This window comes from Platichthys flesus, chromosome 23 (genome assembly GCF_949316205.1).
Source record: "Platichthys flesus chromosome 23, fPlaFle2.1, whole genome shotgun sequence".
NCBI classification, from domain to species: Eukaryota; Metazoa; Chordata; class Actinopteri; order Pleuronectiformes; family Pleuronectidae; genus Platichthys; species Platichthys flesus.
In genome coordinates this window covers 16,721,392-16,736,706 of record NC_084967.1, presented here as the reverse complement: position 1 = coordinate 16,736,706, position 15,315 = coordinate 16,721,392, and the positions used below count along the sequence as shown (strand labels likewise).

The window sequence follows — 15,315 nt, the reverse complement described above, 5'->3', positions numbered from 1 at the left end:
GTGACTCAGCAGCGACTCAGCAGAAAGTGAGGGAGGTTTCAGGTTTTGATTGACGTGTGGACTTGATTATTAAACAAACTCACTTCAGCACTTGTCTATCATTTCAGGCTCCACCCACACTGCTGCTTTGTTTACATCTTACTTTTTTCCAAAACTGAGACTGTTCACACTTTCAGCTTAATCCACACTTTAATCCTAAAATGGGGATTTTAAAAGGTAACCAGGGTGTAAACAGGAAGTAGATCCACCTGCACTTGGTTGCTTAGGTTCAGTAAATATTGTAAAAAGGTGAAAAAAAGAGACGGAACTGTGACTAACAGGAAGTGTTGTCATTTGACTGATAATAACCAATCAGGAAGAGCTTTGGTTTGAAAATGACTTCATCAGGGTCATTAGGTCGCAGCACAGGTGAGCATCCTGCAGAGCTGCTTTGATCTGTTAGCATCATGCTAATTTCTATAATTAGTAACCCTCTACTTCCTGTTAATCTCCCTGCCTCCTAAATTGGAACACAGCTGCTCCAATCATGTCGCTGCTCATCATTTCTATGGTGAACCAATTATCTTGTCAATGATGGGAGAGGAAGAGCATGGATGAAAAAAGTGTGTTTGTGTTTGTGTGTGTGTGTGTGTGGGGGGGGGGGTCCTTCCTCCTCGAGCTGTGATGTCACATTCTTCCCCCTGACAACGCTGCATTCTTTGGCACCCCACGTTGTCATGGTAACAGCAGCATCCCCTTGTGCAGATATTTGATGGAATTTGAGATTCAAACAACAAACTTCACATTTTTTTATTTTCCTGATCTTGATAAAAACTTAGTTTAATATGGCTGTTTTATAATTAGCTCAACAGAGACAGCTTAAATAATGTATGTAAGCTTCAACTAGTTTTGTTAGATTGTAACTAAAAGAGCCTCCAAGATAACATATTATGGTTTTTAATATCTAAACACATTGTTTTTAACCAAAAATAACATTCAGAGAAAAAAGCATATATAAAGATATAACGCTAAAATAGGAACATGTTCATTTAATTGTTGACCAACTTACTTTGTGACTCAATTAAAGAACAACACATTAAAATGAACAATAAAACTGTTTTATTAATAATAATATTTTTTCACCACAATAAAATTTAACAAAGGCTCACTAGAAAAGTGTCGACGTCTGTGTTCTGTACAGTAGATACAGTACATTGTAAAACTGGCTGCGGTGGCACAGCAGCGCATTCAACCCCAAAATGTATTATTCAAACATTTTTCAACATTATTTACAGATAAAATCCACAATAAAACGCAGCTGTCAAACATCACAGAAATTTAGAGTAGCTTCACGCTAACAGTGGCTAACGTCTGGCTGTAGAGATCTCCCAATAGAAGCTAAATGGCTAACGAGTTTCACACATGCTACCAAGAGGTCATCAGTTCAACCAGACGACCGCAGTCAGTTCATCTTCTTTTTTGTAAAAAACGTAACGTCCAGGTGCGAGCTCCTCCCTCAGAGAGGCGTAGCTCCTCCTCCTCTGATAGCCTCCGTGTTCACGTGATTTCTGTTGGACTTTCTATCTGCTTGTTTGTGTGTCTGTCTGCAGCTAGCTTTAGCTAGCTTTGTAAAGGAATGCACTTTGGTAGATTCAACCAAATGCCCTGGGTGTTAGTCACAACAATGACAACACTAATAATGATCATATTAATAATGATAACTGAGTAATCTGAGGTACCAACATGAAAAAAGAACCCTTTAAAAACACATTAATGCTAACGCTAACAGTTTGCATGAGCACAACTGTGAGGAGCTCAACGTGACTGTAGCTAGCAGTGAAAACATGCTACTAGCAGCCAGTTAGCTGTAGGCTAGTGTTAGCTTCACTGTAGAGAAAATAAACGTCAGTGCAGCAGCTAGCGGCTGGACGCTAGCAGTCGATCGGCTAGTGTTAGCTTAGCCCTGTCGTCAGCAGGCGTCGCCCGTCTTTACCGAGGCGACAGTTGGCTGATATGTGTCTGTACATTGTGCAGCCATGTTACATAACTCATCCCAACACAAACACACACACACGTAGATGTCAGTGCAGTTTAAAGCTACCGTTTGTGGTCAGTGCGTTGGCCTGTGAACTGGCTCCGCCCACAAAAATGTCAACCCATTTCTGCTGAAAGGTTGATTTCTACTTGGGAAAAATAAAAATACACATAAAAATGTGTCACTTCATAAAATCTACATTGACTGTGTCAAATGATTTGATGGAATTCATTCTCACAACATTTAAGTCAAAATTGTGACTCGTACTATTCTGAGATTATAAAATTCAGGAATTTTTAAATTAGCAAATTCAAGATTATAAATAAAAAACCCAAAGACTGACATTTAAACAAAGCATGTTGTTTTGTGAGAAATTATAATGGACACTGCAAAACATCGAATCAAATAATAAAGTTCTGAGATTCAGGAGTAATTATTCATAATGTTAACGAGGATTCTTCATCTGTTTGAATCAACCTTCAGTCCATGAAATTAAATCACTGTTATTTATCTTGGTGTAAATGTCTGTGGTAACCTGAGCCATAAGGATAAGATCATACGTTGCACCAGAACTAGTGATTGTTGCTATGACATCACCACCTCAAGTGTGTGTGTGTGTGTGTGTGTGTGTGTGTGTGTGCCAGGCGGGCGCAGCATGGCGATGAGATACTGAAGGCACAAAGTTACGACTCTCAGCGCTCCTTCTCACTAAAAAACATAAAAAACATAAAAAACATACTCAACAAACCAATCAATCAAATCTTTAGAAAACAAACATCGAAGAGGACCGGCCCACGCGTCCTCCTCCTCCGTCCACTGGGGGCAGAGTTTCCCCTGAGGTGGGCGGAGCAGGTAGTCTGTGTTTTTACGTCACAACTTCCTTGTGTGCGTCACATCATTGTCCTCGTCCTCTTCTTGTGTGCTACATTACAACACATTTGTCAGGCTGACGTCGTCACATGTACAGCCCTCCTCTTCCTCCTCCTCCTCTTCATCATCCTTGTCCTGGCGTGATCCACTTCTCAGAGTGCGTTAAGATACATTTGTGTTTTTATATCGATAAATGTGTGTTCGTGTGAGGGAACAAGCTTTTTAGAAAACCTGTCCTAACATCGACATCACACACACACACACACACACACACACTGCTACATACATCTGACACACACACACATTCAAGTATACGGTATGAACTGCACATCATAGTAAATATGTAGATTAGAGTAATAAATATCAATTAAAGTGGAGTAAATAAATAAGAAGCATATCGTTCAACACCCCCCCCCCCCCCCCCCCCGATCTCACTGATTGATCCATTAACTAATACTGATCAATACATGACCAGTCTGATCAGTGTCTACACATTATGGGAACTGGTCATTTTTATGTTTTGGATCATGAAGTTCATGATTTCAGATTCTGTTATTATCTTGTGCTGTAATCAAGAATCTGGGTCCAGTCACGTGATTGGTTGTTTGTATCAGTGAATGTTGCTGAAGTTGGGAGGTTATGGAGAATTATCCAGTTTGTGTTCAGTGGAACTTTTGGGAGTTTTCAGTCTTATGATCACAGTTATTAAGAATATTCACTCTGGAATCAAGTGCGTAGTCTACATCCATACTAATACATCTAAAACTGATAATGACCTCCATCCACACAAGCGTTTTAGATCCACTTACTCTTGGAAAACACTACACTAACACACAAGAAAAGACACGTCACATGACCATACACTACACGGGTCACGTGGTGTAAACAGGAAGTAGATTTTCTTCTCTGCGGTTGGTAGGGATGACGAGGTGGAACTGTTACTGACAGGAAGTGTCAGCAACGCTTTGTATTCACCGCTGGTGGTCGAGTCATGTGACTGATAAGAACCAATCAGGAAGAGAACGTGTGTTTTTAAACATTTCACTGGAGTTTTCAAAATAAAACAAGACAAGCAGTGTTTATAAAAGTCTCGGATTTAGAAGCTGGAAAATTCCGGTAATAAAAGTACTGCGGACGATAGGTGTAAGCATAGCAACAGTGAGTTTAAAAACTAGAACCTCGTAGTGTGGACGTAGAAAACAGGACCATCTGCTTCTGAGCACCTCAGAGAATCTTCGCTGGTGTGACTGGACCCTTTAATATTGTTATTTTTACTAAATACTGTTGAAAGTCATTAATACTCTCAGACATTTTGGTGTATTACTCTGAATTAAAACCCTGAATTAAAACCGGATGTTTAGACAATCCAGCACAATCATATGTTATTAAGTCGAAAAACAGAATTCTACTTGGTTTAAATGTTTTCGTCTTCACTCTTATTGAAGCACTTGATCAGTGTAGAAATAAAAGTCTTGGTTCCCTGTTGCATTGTTCACTCGTCCATGCTGAACCAGATGAATCTCTATATCCACCGCGGACAGCTTCAGAATAACGGTCACAGTCTTTAGTCCTAAAATCTGACGCGAGACTCACGTTTCTCTGCTCAGGGCCAAAGTGAAGTTCTTTATGATTTCAGACAAATGGCCTCTCAGATCATACAGGGTCTCGTTTTAACGGAGCTGTGAAATCCTTAGAGTTGCTTTGTTTTCCAATCAGCCAGAAGGAAGAATCATTCAATCCTCTCTGCTCTCTCGACCCTCAAAATGTGACCGTCGTGGGAACACATCCCGCTCTGTGCTGGGACATTTAGGGAGAGAATTTTGTCTCATGTGATTCCCGTTTGGCTGAAGGTCTCTTTTCCTTTGAGCAGCATTGCCCTCATATCTGGAATAATTCAGGATTCTGTAACTAACAGACTGTGGAGTCCTTAAATTACTATTCAAATTCATGAGTTGGAATTTTTTCTATCCAGCTTTTTTATCTGGTCTTTCAATAGTGGCTGACGAAATATAAACGATATTGAATAAACGCTTCATGATGATAAACAAGACTTTGGTTTCTAACACGTATTAGAGCCCTTTGTTGAAACTTGTCCATAAAAAAACACCTTCAGTCCACTTTCTTCTTTTTCCTCCTCCAGCAGCCATTTTGTGTCATTAATAATCACACACCTTCTTCTTCTCTTTGTCTCGCTCTTCCCCTCTTCTCTCTCTGCTAACCCTCACAAAACTTGAAAACCCTTAAAAATCATATAAATCTGAGGCGTTAAAAATGTAAAGTCATTCGATCTGTGCTTCGTAAGGCTGGGCAGTGGAGCGCTAACAGGCTATGGCTAAAGGAGGCTAAGGCTAGCCACCTGTTTGCCAAAAAAGGCTAGTAGTGAGCGAGCTAAAGCTAGGCTGACTGCTAGCCAGTTAGGTGTAAATAGGTGGCAATGTAACAGCTAAACACAAACAAGTAGCTGTCTACCAACTGACCAGTGCCAGTTAGCAGTTAGCCAGCTGAGAGGCACAAGGCTAGCAACACTGTAAAACAGCTAGCTAGGAAAGTTAGCCAGCTAACAGGTAGATGATGGTTCTGTCAGGTTCGTTAGAATATTGTTTTACTTTGATATTTTTTTTTAGCTCGTGTTCCCCAAACTGAAATGCAACATTATTTCTTGAGATATGAAACATAGACTAGGTAATAACTGCCGTCGCTTTAGTGTTATATGGAAATATCTGCATTATTTTGTCAGTTAACTACATAGATGTTTTTTATGAGGCTGTTATTGTCTAACAGATAAAACCGTGTAAGACTAAAATCAATAGCAGTTGTTTTTGGTGTCTAATCCGTTTATTAACTGTAAACTGAGCTAAATAGAATATGTACTAAAAACAAAAAAGCCTTGTTCCCCCCCGTCAGCACCAGGTTTGTCTGTGTGTGTTTTTGTGTTCGCAGCTACAGAGCGATGTGGTGTGTCTTGATTGTCGTAGCAGCCTCACAATCATTTCAAACACTTCTTGCTGCTCAGAACGTAAAACAACAAATTGTCAAGACTGACAATGTGCCCCAGTTCATCGATCAAGTTTCCTTCAGCTTAGTTCACGTCCCAGCAAACCCATCCAGCACATGTTAGACAACCCAGTGCAAAGCCTCCACGGCTGCGTTTGTCCTGAACGCACCCCAACAACGTTGTGAAAACCAGTTTAAAAAAAACAAATGCTCTTAAAACTGGACAAACCAGTTTCATTCAGGTCCAGCTGGTTGCTCACGGCTGCTCGGGGAGAACAGCTCTGACTTTCCACCACAGCGAGTGGGGTGCATTCACTCTCAGCTGACCAGTTTGGGCAGGACCGTCCTAGGCTGAATGTTCCCATTGGCATCGGTGATTGCTGCCAAGTTAGTCCTGGTTTTGGAGGAGGAGGACGTGGTGGTTGAGGAGGTGGTGGCGAGCTTGGAGATGGAGGTGATGGCGCTGTCAGAGGTTGCGGTGGCCCGTTTAGATGATGAGGTCTTCTCCCCCGTGGTGGTGGTTCCTGCTGGTGGCTTGGGAAGTCGCCTCCTCAGCCAGGGGTGGCGCAGAGCATGGCTGGGCGTCATCCTGAGCGCCGGGTCCCACTCCAGACACTGTTTGAGGAAGTCCAGGAACAGCGGGTCGTCGCAGCCTTTCAGCGCCACGCTCCAGTCTTTGCTGCCCGGCGGGCTGCGTACCTTCCCCCGCCGTGACCGTCCCCCGTTCAGCACAGTGGATCCATCGGCCAGCGTGGTGACGGTGCAGTACCGCGGGTACCCTTTGGACGAGACAAAGTTCTTGGCTCGTTTGGAGGCGTCGAGGAGCTTCTGGCTGGGCATACCCAGGAGCTCGATGATGCAGGCAAGCTGGTCGGCTTCATCCTCACCCGGTAACAGCGGGTACCCGGTCAGCAGCTCAGCCAGAATGCAGCCCAGGGACCACATGTCGATAGGCATCCCATACCTGGAGCCTGAAGGAGATGGCATCAAGATTTTAATATATCTGCCATTTAATAATTTCCATATTTGGTTTTCTCTCTTCTTACCTAGAATGACCTCTGGAGCTCGGTAAAACCTGGACTGGATGTAGGTGTAAACTCTCTGATGTTCATAACAGCTTGAACCAAAATCAATGACCTAGAGATATAGAGATAGAAAGAGATCATGTTTTATTGATTAAATATCATGCCTTCAATAAGCAACCCAGCAAACACAAGTGTTTTGGTTCCGCACCTTGATGCCGCTGCGTCCCTGTTGCTTGAGTAGAATGTTCTCAGGTTTGAGGTCGCAGTGGATGATGCGGTTCTTGTGCAGTGAGTCCAGACACTGCAGGATGGAGTGGGCGAACTTCCTGACCAGCGGGAGGCTGAAGCCCTGGAACTTGTTCTTCTTGATGAGCTCGTAGAGGTTCATGCTGAGCAGCTCGAAGGTCATGCAAATGTGGTTTCGGAAGGTGAAGTTTTCCAGCATGTGGATGACGTTCATGCTCAAGTCCTTGTCCTGCTTCCTCAGGTGCTCCAGGATGCGGATCTCCTCTGCCGCCTGCCGGTGGAAGCGCTTCTCGTTGCGGACCATCTTCAGAGCCACGTGGGTCTGCGACTTGTGGTCGAACGCCTTCACTACCTTCAGGGGGAGCAGAAACACGACGCTCTCATTTATCCTAAATCGATTATACCTTCTCTAACGCAAACCAGAAAGGGCTCTTCAACAAATAGCTGACACATCCCTTCAGCAGACGTCTTATCACTGGCTGTAGAGAGTAGTTGTAATAGTATGAGCAGAATTCCTACCTGTCCAAAGCTGCCCTTGCCGATGACCTTAAGAACTTCGTAGCGGTAGGTGATGTGGTCATGTGGGATGTGGATGTAGGATCCCTGATCATCGTCGAAGCCGCTGTTGTTGGCTCCGCCCATGACCCCTGACCTCTTCTTAGCATTCGGACCAACAAAATACACTGGAGAGAAAGAGAGTATAACAGTAATAATGTTTTAGTGATGATAGTTCCAAAGCTGCAAGAAACAAAAGGAAGTCCTGAATTTGTCTCTTAATCGGATATCAATTCAATGAATATTGAACTAATTATATTTCCGCTGTTAAAGGTTTGCTGTTGTCAGCATTAACCAACCATGGTAAGCATGTTAGGAAGGATGCTCACCCTCAGGGAAGCTGAAGACCTCGTGGTGTTCGAACGAGGACATTTTAGACATGAACTGCTTCATGGCCTGCTCCGGGGACAGGGGGTGGGGCTTTGGCTTGCTGTCTGTCGACTTGTTGGAGGTGGCACTGCCCTGGCGGTAGTGGTGGCTGGGGTCTGAGGACGACGTCTGCCGGTCAGGCAGCGGCAGTCCTGGCCGGGTGGAGCTGAGTGGAGCCAGGCCGTTGGGCTGGGAGGTCAGGACCGGACGCTTGTCCTCGTACAGCTGGGTGATGTGGACCTGCGACTGTGACGATAGCTGCACAGCGTCTGACATGGTGGCTTTAGAGCCTCCCTGAGGGGAAACACAGAGAAACATCAGATCAGACTGAAAGGTAGAGCGGCAACTTCTGATTTCATTACATTGATCTCAAACTGAAAGTTCTCTGATCAACGCTGCTGCAGCAGCATCAGGTTCAGTCAAATGTAAAGCTCATCTTAAAATAAAGTCAAAACTCGCATGTTGGGATGTTCTTGAACACAACATAGGAAACTTTGAGAAACTGTCTCTGTTCTCAACAACCACACACGTGTCACATGTTCCTTTGAAGTGTCTCAATTAGTTTGATAATCTAGTTCTCCTAAATGGAACTCTATCCCTCCCTCTCTCTCTCCCACTCTCTGTCTCTCTCTCTCTCCCTCCGCCTCTCCCTCTCTCCGTCTCTCTCTCTCTCTTTGTGTCTCTCGCTCAGTGAGTCATTTCTTGTTGCTCTGGTGACCAGCACACCTGGGTCCTTTCAGATAACAATGGTGCATTTGGCAGTTCAGTTTTCACGCACACAGACACACACTATTACACATTATTGTGGTGTTGTAAACAGCTGATTTTTTAACTGAGATACATTGCCTGTAATAAGGAACTACAGCAATATGGAAAAGCAACAAAGACACAGACATGCATGTGTGTGTGTGTGTGTGTGTGTGTGTGTGTATGTGTGTGTGTGTGTTGTAGTTACAGTGACATATGAGAACAAAGTGTTTGGTTCTGTTGACTCCACCCATACCTGACAACACACACACACACATATACACACACACATATACATTAATAGTGTATGTATGTGAACTCATATTATGTCATAAAGGACTCTGCTGAAAATGCTAATCCTTTCTAATTCTAATAGTAATGATATCATTGATAAATGCTGCGTGAGTCCCTTTATACCATTAGTCCAGTGTGTTAGTGTGTGTGTGCGTGTGTTTGTGTGTGTGTGTGTGTGTGTCCATGTCCCCTTCACACCAGCCTATAAACCAATCAGCTGTTTAAAGCGTTCCAGAGCAGAGGGCTATTATTAGCTGACTGCTCCACATGCTAACAGCATGCTAACACAATCACTGCAGCTGTGTGTACCGTCGGGGGAAGGTGGTTGTTGTTACGAAGCGGCGGCAGGGCGGCGGGCGACGTTGTCTGAGAGACGCTGTGACCAGGAGAGTAGACCGGCTCGCCCACTTTGCCTGAGAAGAGACAAAGAGAAAAAAGATTTGAGAATTTTTAGACATATATCAAAAGTCGGAACATGTTCCTGACATGTTCCTCTCATGTTCTGCAGGTTCTGTATGTGAGAACAAATGTCTGAGTCAGTGTCTGTGGACATGTTCTGGATCTTCTCCTGCAGCCTCCTGGTGAAATGTGTGTAACATGTCAGAGTGAGTCCATGAGAGGAACCAGCAGGACCATGTGTGGAAGCTTCCCAGAGAGCGAGTGGACGTGTTGATGAGGTTTCTAACACCTGACGGACGTGAAACTGAAGAACATCTCAGGATGAAGAAGAGGAGCCGTACACGTAGAAGATGAAGACTTTATAGAATTCATACATCATGTCCTGCAGCTTGCTGCTCTACAGGCTAAACACTAACTACACAAAATGTCCAGACAACATTTTCTGTTCAACTTTAAGAATCAGACTCTAACACATATTTACTCATGACTGAAATCTGAGACAGAAACGTCTCCTGAGCTTTTCCTGTAAACACACAATGAGGCGAAAGAGGAGCAGACAAACAAACAACCGCCCTTTAACTCAATAGCAGAAAACATTCTAATAAGACTTAAGCCAAAAAGTAATGATGACAAACTGTCACAAAACCAACATTAGACTGTCTGAGCCTGGAAACAAAGGCACCACGCCCCTCTCACACACACATCAGCTCCTTTTCTGTTACAGATGTGCACATGTGTCCGGTTCTGGGCTCCAGTCATCATCAACTCTCATAACCTGTCATCTCTTTGTTCTAATTGTCGTTCTCTTTAATGGTTTCTTCAAAAAGATAAGTTTTGTTCGACTACCGGATTAGACTCAGTAAAAATAAGTGTATATGAGTCTTTGTCACATCTGTGTTTGGGTTTGTCGATATGAAACACGACTGACCAAACCCATGAATCAAACAATTAACCAATAACAAAAAACAGCAGTTGATTGAGCATCGCAGCTCTAAGGCTTCATCCACACTTGTACAGCTTGATTTGTTTTCTCTTGAGCTCGGCCGAACAGTGATATGATTTTAATATAAATCGTAGAAGTGTGAATGAAGCCTAAATCACCTGAAATCAAACGCTGCTTGAGACGTCAGCAGTTTAAAACCTGACATAGTGTCCAGCATCGTGGTTCACATGAACACAGCCTGGGACCAGAGGGAGCCAGGTCGGGTCCCTTCAGGAGTCTGTTTGGGTCCCACAGGTTGATTCAGTCTAAGGAGGATGAAGGTTTTAATATAGCCTGATAATCCCCAATACACTGCCTACCTCTCTACCTCCCTCTCTGCCTGACTGAGTGACTTCTGCCTCCAACGCCATCAATCATCAGCTAATCAATAATTTGAGAAAATCCTCTGCTCACTAATCGATAGTGAAAATAATGTTTAACCTCGATCAGGACTCGATCATGTGACCCTCAGGGGCCGCCGTCCAGCTCTGGGTGTCACAGCCGCGCAGCTCGAAGCAGACAGATGGTTCGTGATGCTGCTTTCTGCCTTTAATCTGAACACTCGCTGTAATCCTGCTAATAAGGACGACTCAGAGGCCAGCGTGATGTAAGACGACGACACGGCAAAGAACATGCTAACGACAGGGCCTGGAACACGCACCGTCACGCTAGCACCGCGCCATCAAGGACAAATTCCTGCAACAAACTGCAGGCACTAAGTTAACAAACTTGACACAACCTTAAAGAAACATGTTATTATCGACCAACTGCTTTAATGTTAAAATGCCAGAAACGCCCGACTCTACTTCTGAATGTTTTCCAGTGGCCCCGAGGCCCTTCACCGGCTCCACGGGGCCCCGTCCTCTCCAGGAGACTCTGATAATGTGACAGGGATGGACAGTACGCTGGACAGCATGTGGAGTTTTCCTCGCTGCGAGCTAACGCCGTGCTGAATGTGAAACCGACACCGAGCTGGAAATACCAGAGCGCCGGCGAGCAGCCGCGGCATGCGGCTCGACAGGACGAGTGGGAAAATGCAGCAATGTGAGCGTGTGTGCGTCTCAGCCTGACGTTCAGAAAGTGACCTGGAGGAGGAGGAAGTGAAAAGACAGAACGCCTCCTTTTTTATATCAATCTGCTGACACTGCAATTCTGTCCCTCAAAGGCCACTGTAGATCAATCACTGGCACGCAATGGATCCCAGGCTGCAGCTACATCTAATACTAATGATCATTTAAGAACGTAGCTAAAAACTGTGAAGGAAAGTAATTAGGAACTAGCTAGAAATCCAAACATTTGTTCTTAGAGGTTATCTGTGGTGTTGATATTTATGTAGAGAGAAAACGTAAACATGCTGGAGCTGAATTAGTCACATTGTTAATCAACAGAGATTTAATCTGCAAATATTTGGATATATTCCAGTTATTTTCTGAGCGGAGTTTGGACTGTTGTGAAAAACGTTCCTGAGTAGTGATTGATTAATCTGGACCAGGACGATCAGCAGATCATCAATAATGAAAGTGGTTGTTAAATGTTTTACAGTATTGATTGAAACTAGGACACATAATGGAACCAGAGTGGAAACGCGGCTCGAGCTGGTGCCACAGAGCCTGCAGAACGAAACACACACGGCTCATCAAGCCACTAATGAACTGGTTATTAAACCAATAACGTTTCTGTTATGATAAAATTACACAGCTATAAGTCAGTGACCCATGATGGACAGATTGGTCTTATTTTTGAATTTTCACATAAATGGAGAAAAGACACCTGAGCAGATGTGCCAAGTAAATAGTCAAAATTGTCAAATAAAAAAAAAAAAAATAATATTTGTCACAATCTCATACCTCAGAATTCAGGATTTCTACCATATGTGCTAACGTTCTCAGAAATGGCAACGGTAACAGAACCGTAATCATCATATTTCTATATTAGTCATCTTTCTTCTCTGCTAGCTTGCTAATCGATTAACTTCTGTAGCTTCTTAACAGTGACAGTAATATTAATATCAACTGTGAATAAGGACGAACAACAGGACTGCTCCACAATAGCTGTTTCACAGTGTCACAACAAAACAAACAAAGATTCTTGACCTCATCACCACTGATCTCACTCCTTTAAAACAACAACAATAACAATCAGAGGAATGCCACACGTGTAACACAGGACGGACCCTAAGCGACCAGATGTATAAACTTGTAATAACACATGTCACATAGGACGGACAGTAAGCTACATGATGTATAAGCATGTAATAACATGTGTAACATAGGACGGACCCTATGAGACCAGATGTATAAACATGTAATAACACGTGTAACATAGGACGGACACTAAGCTACATGACGTGTAAACATGTAATAACACGTGTAACATAGGACAGACACTAAGCTACATGACGTGTAAACATGTAATAACACGTGTAACATAGGACGGACACTAAGCTACATGACGTGTAAACATGTAATAACACGTGTAACATAGGACGGACACTAAGCTACATGACGTGTAAACATGTAATAACACGTGTAACATAGGACGGACACCAGGCTACATGACGTATAAACATGTAATAACACATGTAGCATCAGAAGCACATTAGCCTGCGTGTTATGATGGTGACATCGGGATGAAAACGTCCGGTTGTTTCACAGATGGAGGAACATGAAGCTTCAGTTGTGTCTGTGGAGCTGGAGGCCAAAACCGACCCAGAGCCCGAGGACACACACACAGACACACACAGACTCACTTCACATGACAACAACACACAGGGAGGAGACGTGTTCCTCGGAGCAGTGGAGTGTCTCTGAAGAGACGTGGAGTGTCAGGACACACTGAGCTGTCTCAATCTGCTGCTGCGCTATAAATAACCTGCAGACGTCCGCAGCCGCTCGAGCTCTTATTTTTAACCGTTTCTCTGTTTTCCTGTCGGTGCCCCCCCCTCCCCCCTGTCTCCCCTGCACCTCCTCCCTGTCTCCCCCGGGGAGGTGACAGTGGATCTCATGAGGAGAAACACACTGGTTCTCTTCCTGTCTCCCCGGTAGCCCTCACGGCTCCTCGCTGGTTCCCACCGGGCCCTGACGCTACATTCACCCGGAGATGATCCGAGCGCGATCAGCGGAGCGTGTCCGCCGCAGTGTCCGGGCTCAGGCGCCCTCCGGCCGGCTACAGTGTGTGCTCACCCGTCGGGAGGACCGAGGCTCCGGGCTTCTTGGTTAACATGGCGGCCGCTCCTCTCCTCTGGACACCACCGAGCAGGACACCTCCTCTTCCTCCATCTGCAGCTCCTCCTCTTCCTCCCCCTCCTAATCCTCCCTTCCGGTCTCTCACTCACTATATTAATAATATGAATAATTATAATACTACTAATAATCCTCCTTTCCTGTCTCTCACTCACTATATAAATATTAGGAATAATTATGATTATAATAATAATCCTCTCATCGTGTCACTCATTCTCTAATAACAATACCTTTATAAAATATCAATAGTATAACAAGATGTTCCTCCTCTTCTCACTATGTTGTACTTGCAAAACCTCTCAAAATATATAAACAAATATAATAATACAATTATATCAATACATACTGAGTACGTCTATTTCAACACAGGGCCTCACAAACAGTATAACAAATAATAATATGTACCTTCTCCTCTTACTCGATTTTATTCTATAATAAAATAAATTTTTTAATGTGACAATATTTCCCTTGGATATAATAAGGGAATATTTAATGTTTGTGTTACTCAGCAGGTAACCATAGCAACACCAGTGATGCTCCACAACATGTCGTGAGTTGAAAAGTGAAACTCACCTCAAACATCAGAGGAAGTTTGAATCCTGGAGGAGGTCTGGTCCGGTCCTGAGGAGGTCAGCAGCTCTGAGCTTCTTCAGGAACCTCCAGGTGACGCTGGACGTGTCTCAGAGCCGAGCGCCGCTCTTCATCCTCGTCCAGGTGAGGACATCAAAATCATCATCATCATCGAGCTGCCTGGAGACCAACCACATGTTTACGTCAGAGACACACAGACGCTGGCTCCAGGCCGCGTGGCTCTGACACTGATGTTTGCTCAAGGGCGTGTGTGGTCTCAGGTTTCACACCTTTTAGTTAAATTACAGAGAGCAGCACACTAACGTGACTCACACAGCAGCAGACGAGCCGGTGTCGGGTGAACGCACATTACAACATCTTTCTCAGGTGAGACAGTGATGTCACTCGTCCAAAACCAATGGAGGTCTCTGGATAAGGTCAAATGGGAGTTTGCACATCAGTCAGTCGGGTCTGTTTGAGACATTGATGGAAACAAAGATGGCCGATGTGTCTTCCTCCCACGACCAAGAGTCTGTTGAGTAGTTGAAGTCACCAAGAAATATGGATCATCTTCCTGCCTCTGTTTGTTGATAATGTAAAACCCAGTGTTTAAATAAAGATGGCCGACAGACAGCTCCTCAACAGGGAAACCCAAACATCTTGATCACCCTCTGGTGGCTGGCTGTAGTATTGGTCATGAACCTGGCCTCCTCCATGTTATCAGATGGGACATATTTATAAATATAACATCAGAGCACACACACATTGATGTGTTTTTAGTTAAGTTTGTTTTCACCTTGCAGTTACAGCCCCTCACCAGTAGAGGAGCTGTATTTTCCCCTTAATGACCCAGCAGACAGCACATTACGCACGTTAACATAAAGATATTAAAATGTCGATAAAGGAAGGACGGATATTTAAATGAATAACAAACGTCCTTGTTTTAAGCGAGGAAGATGGCAACATGCATATCCAGTTAGCCTGGATATAGATGCTATTTTATTTTAT

At 44.0% G+C, this 15,315-nt stretch overlaps 1 protein-coding gene across 1 annotated transcript; it reads right to left on the bottom strand.

Moving 5' to 3' along the window:
* Positions 1 to 1,081: 1,081 nt before the first annotated feature.
* Positions 1,082 to 13,766, bottom strand: dyrk2 (dual-specificity tyrosine-(Y)-phosphorylation regulated kinase 2). The gene is made up of 7 exons (XM_062382778.1): positions 13,678 to 13,766; positions 9,424 to 9,527; positions 8,034 to 8,367; positions 7,669 to 7,832; positions 7,112 to 7,501; positions 6,925 to 7,015; positions 1,082 to 6,849 (listed from the first exon to the last, which is right to left on the bottom strand). The coding sequence occupies exons 1-7, from the start codon at positions 13,715 to 13,717 to the stop codon at positions 6,197 to 6,199; spliced, it is 1,776 nt and encodes a 591-aa protein (XP_062238762.1). The 5' UTR covers positions 13,718 to 13,766; the 3' UTR covers positions 1,082 to 6,196.
* Positions 13,767 to 15,315: the final 1,549 nt, after the last annotated feature.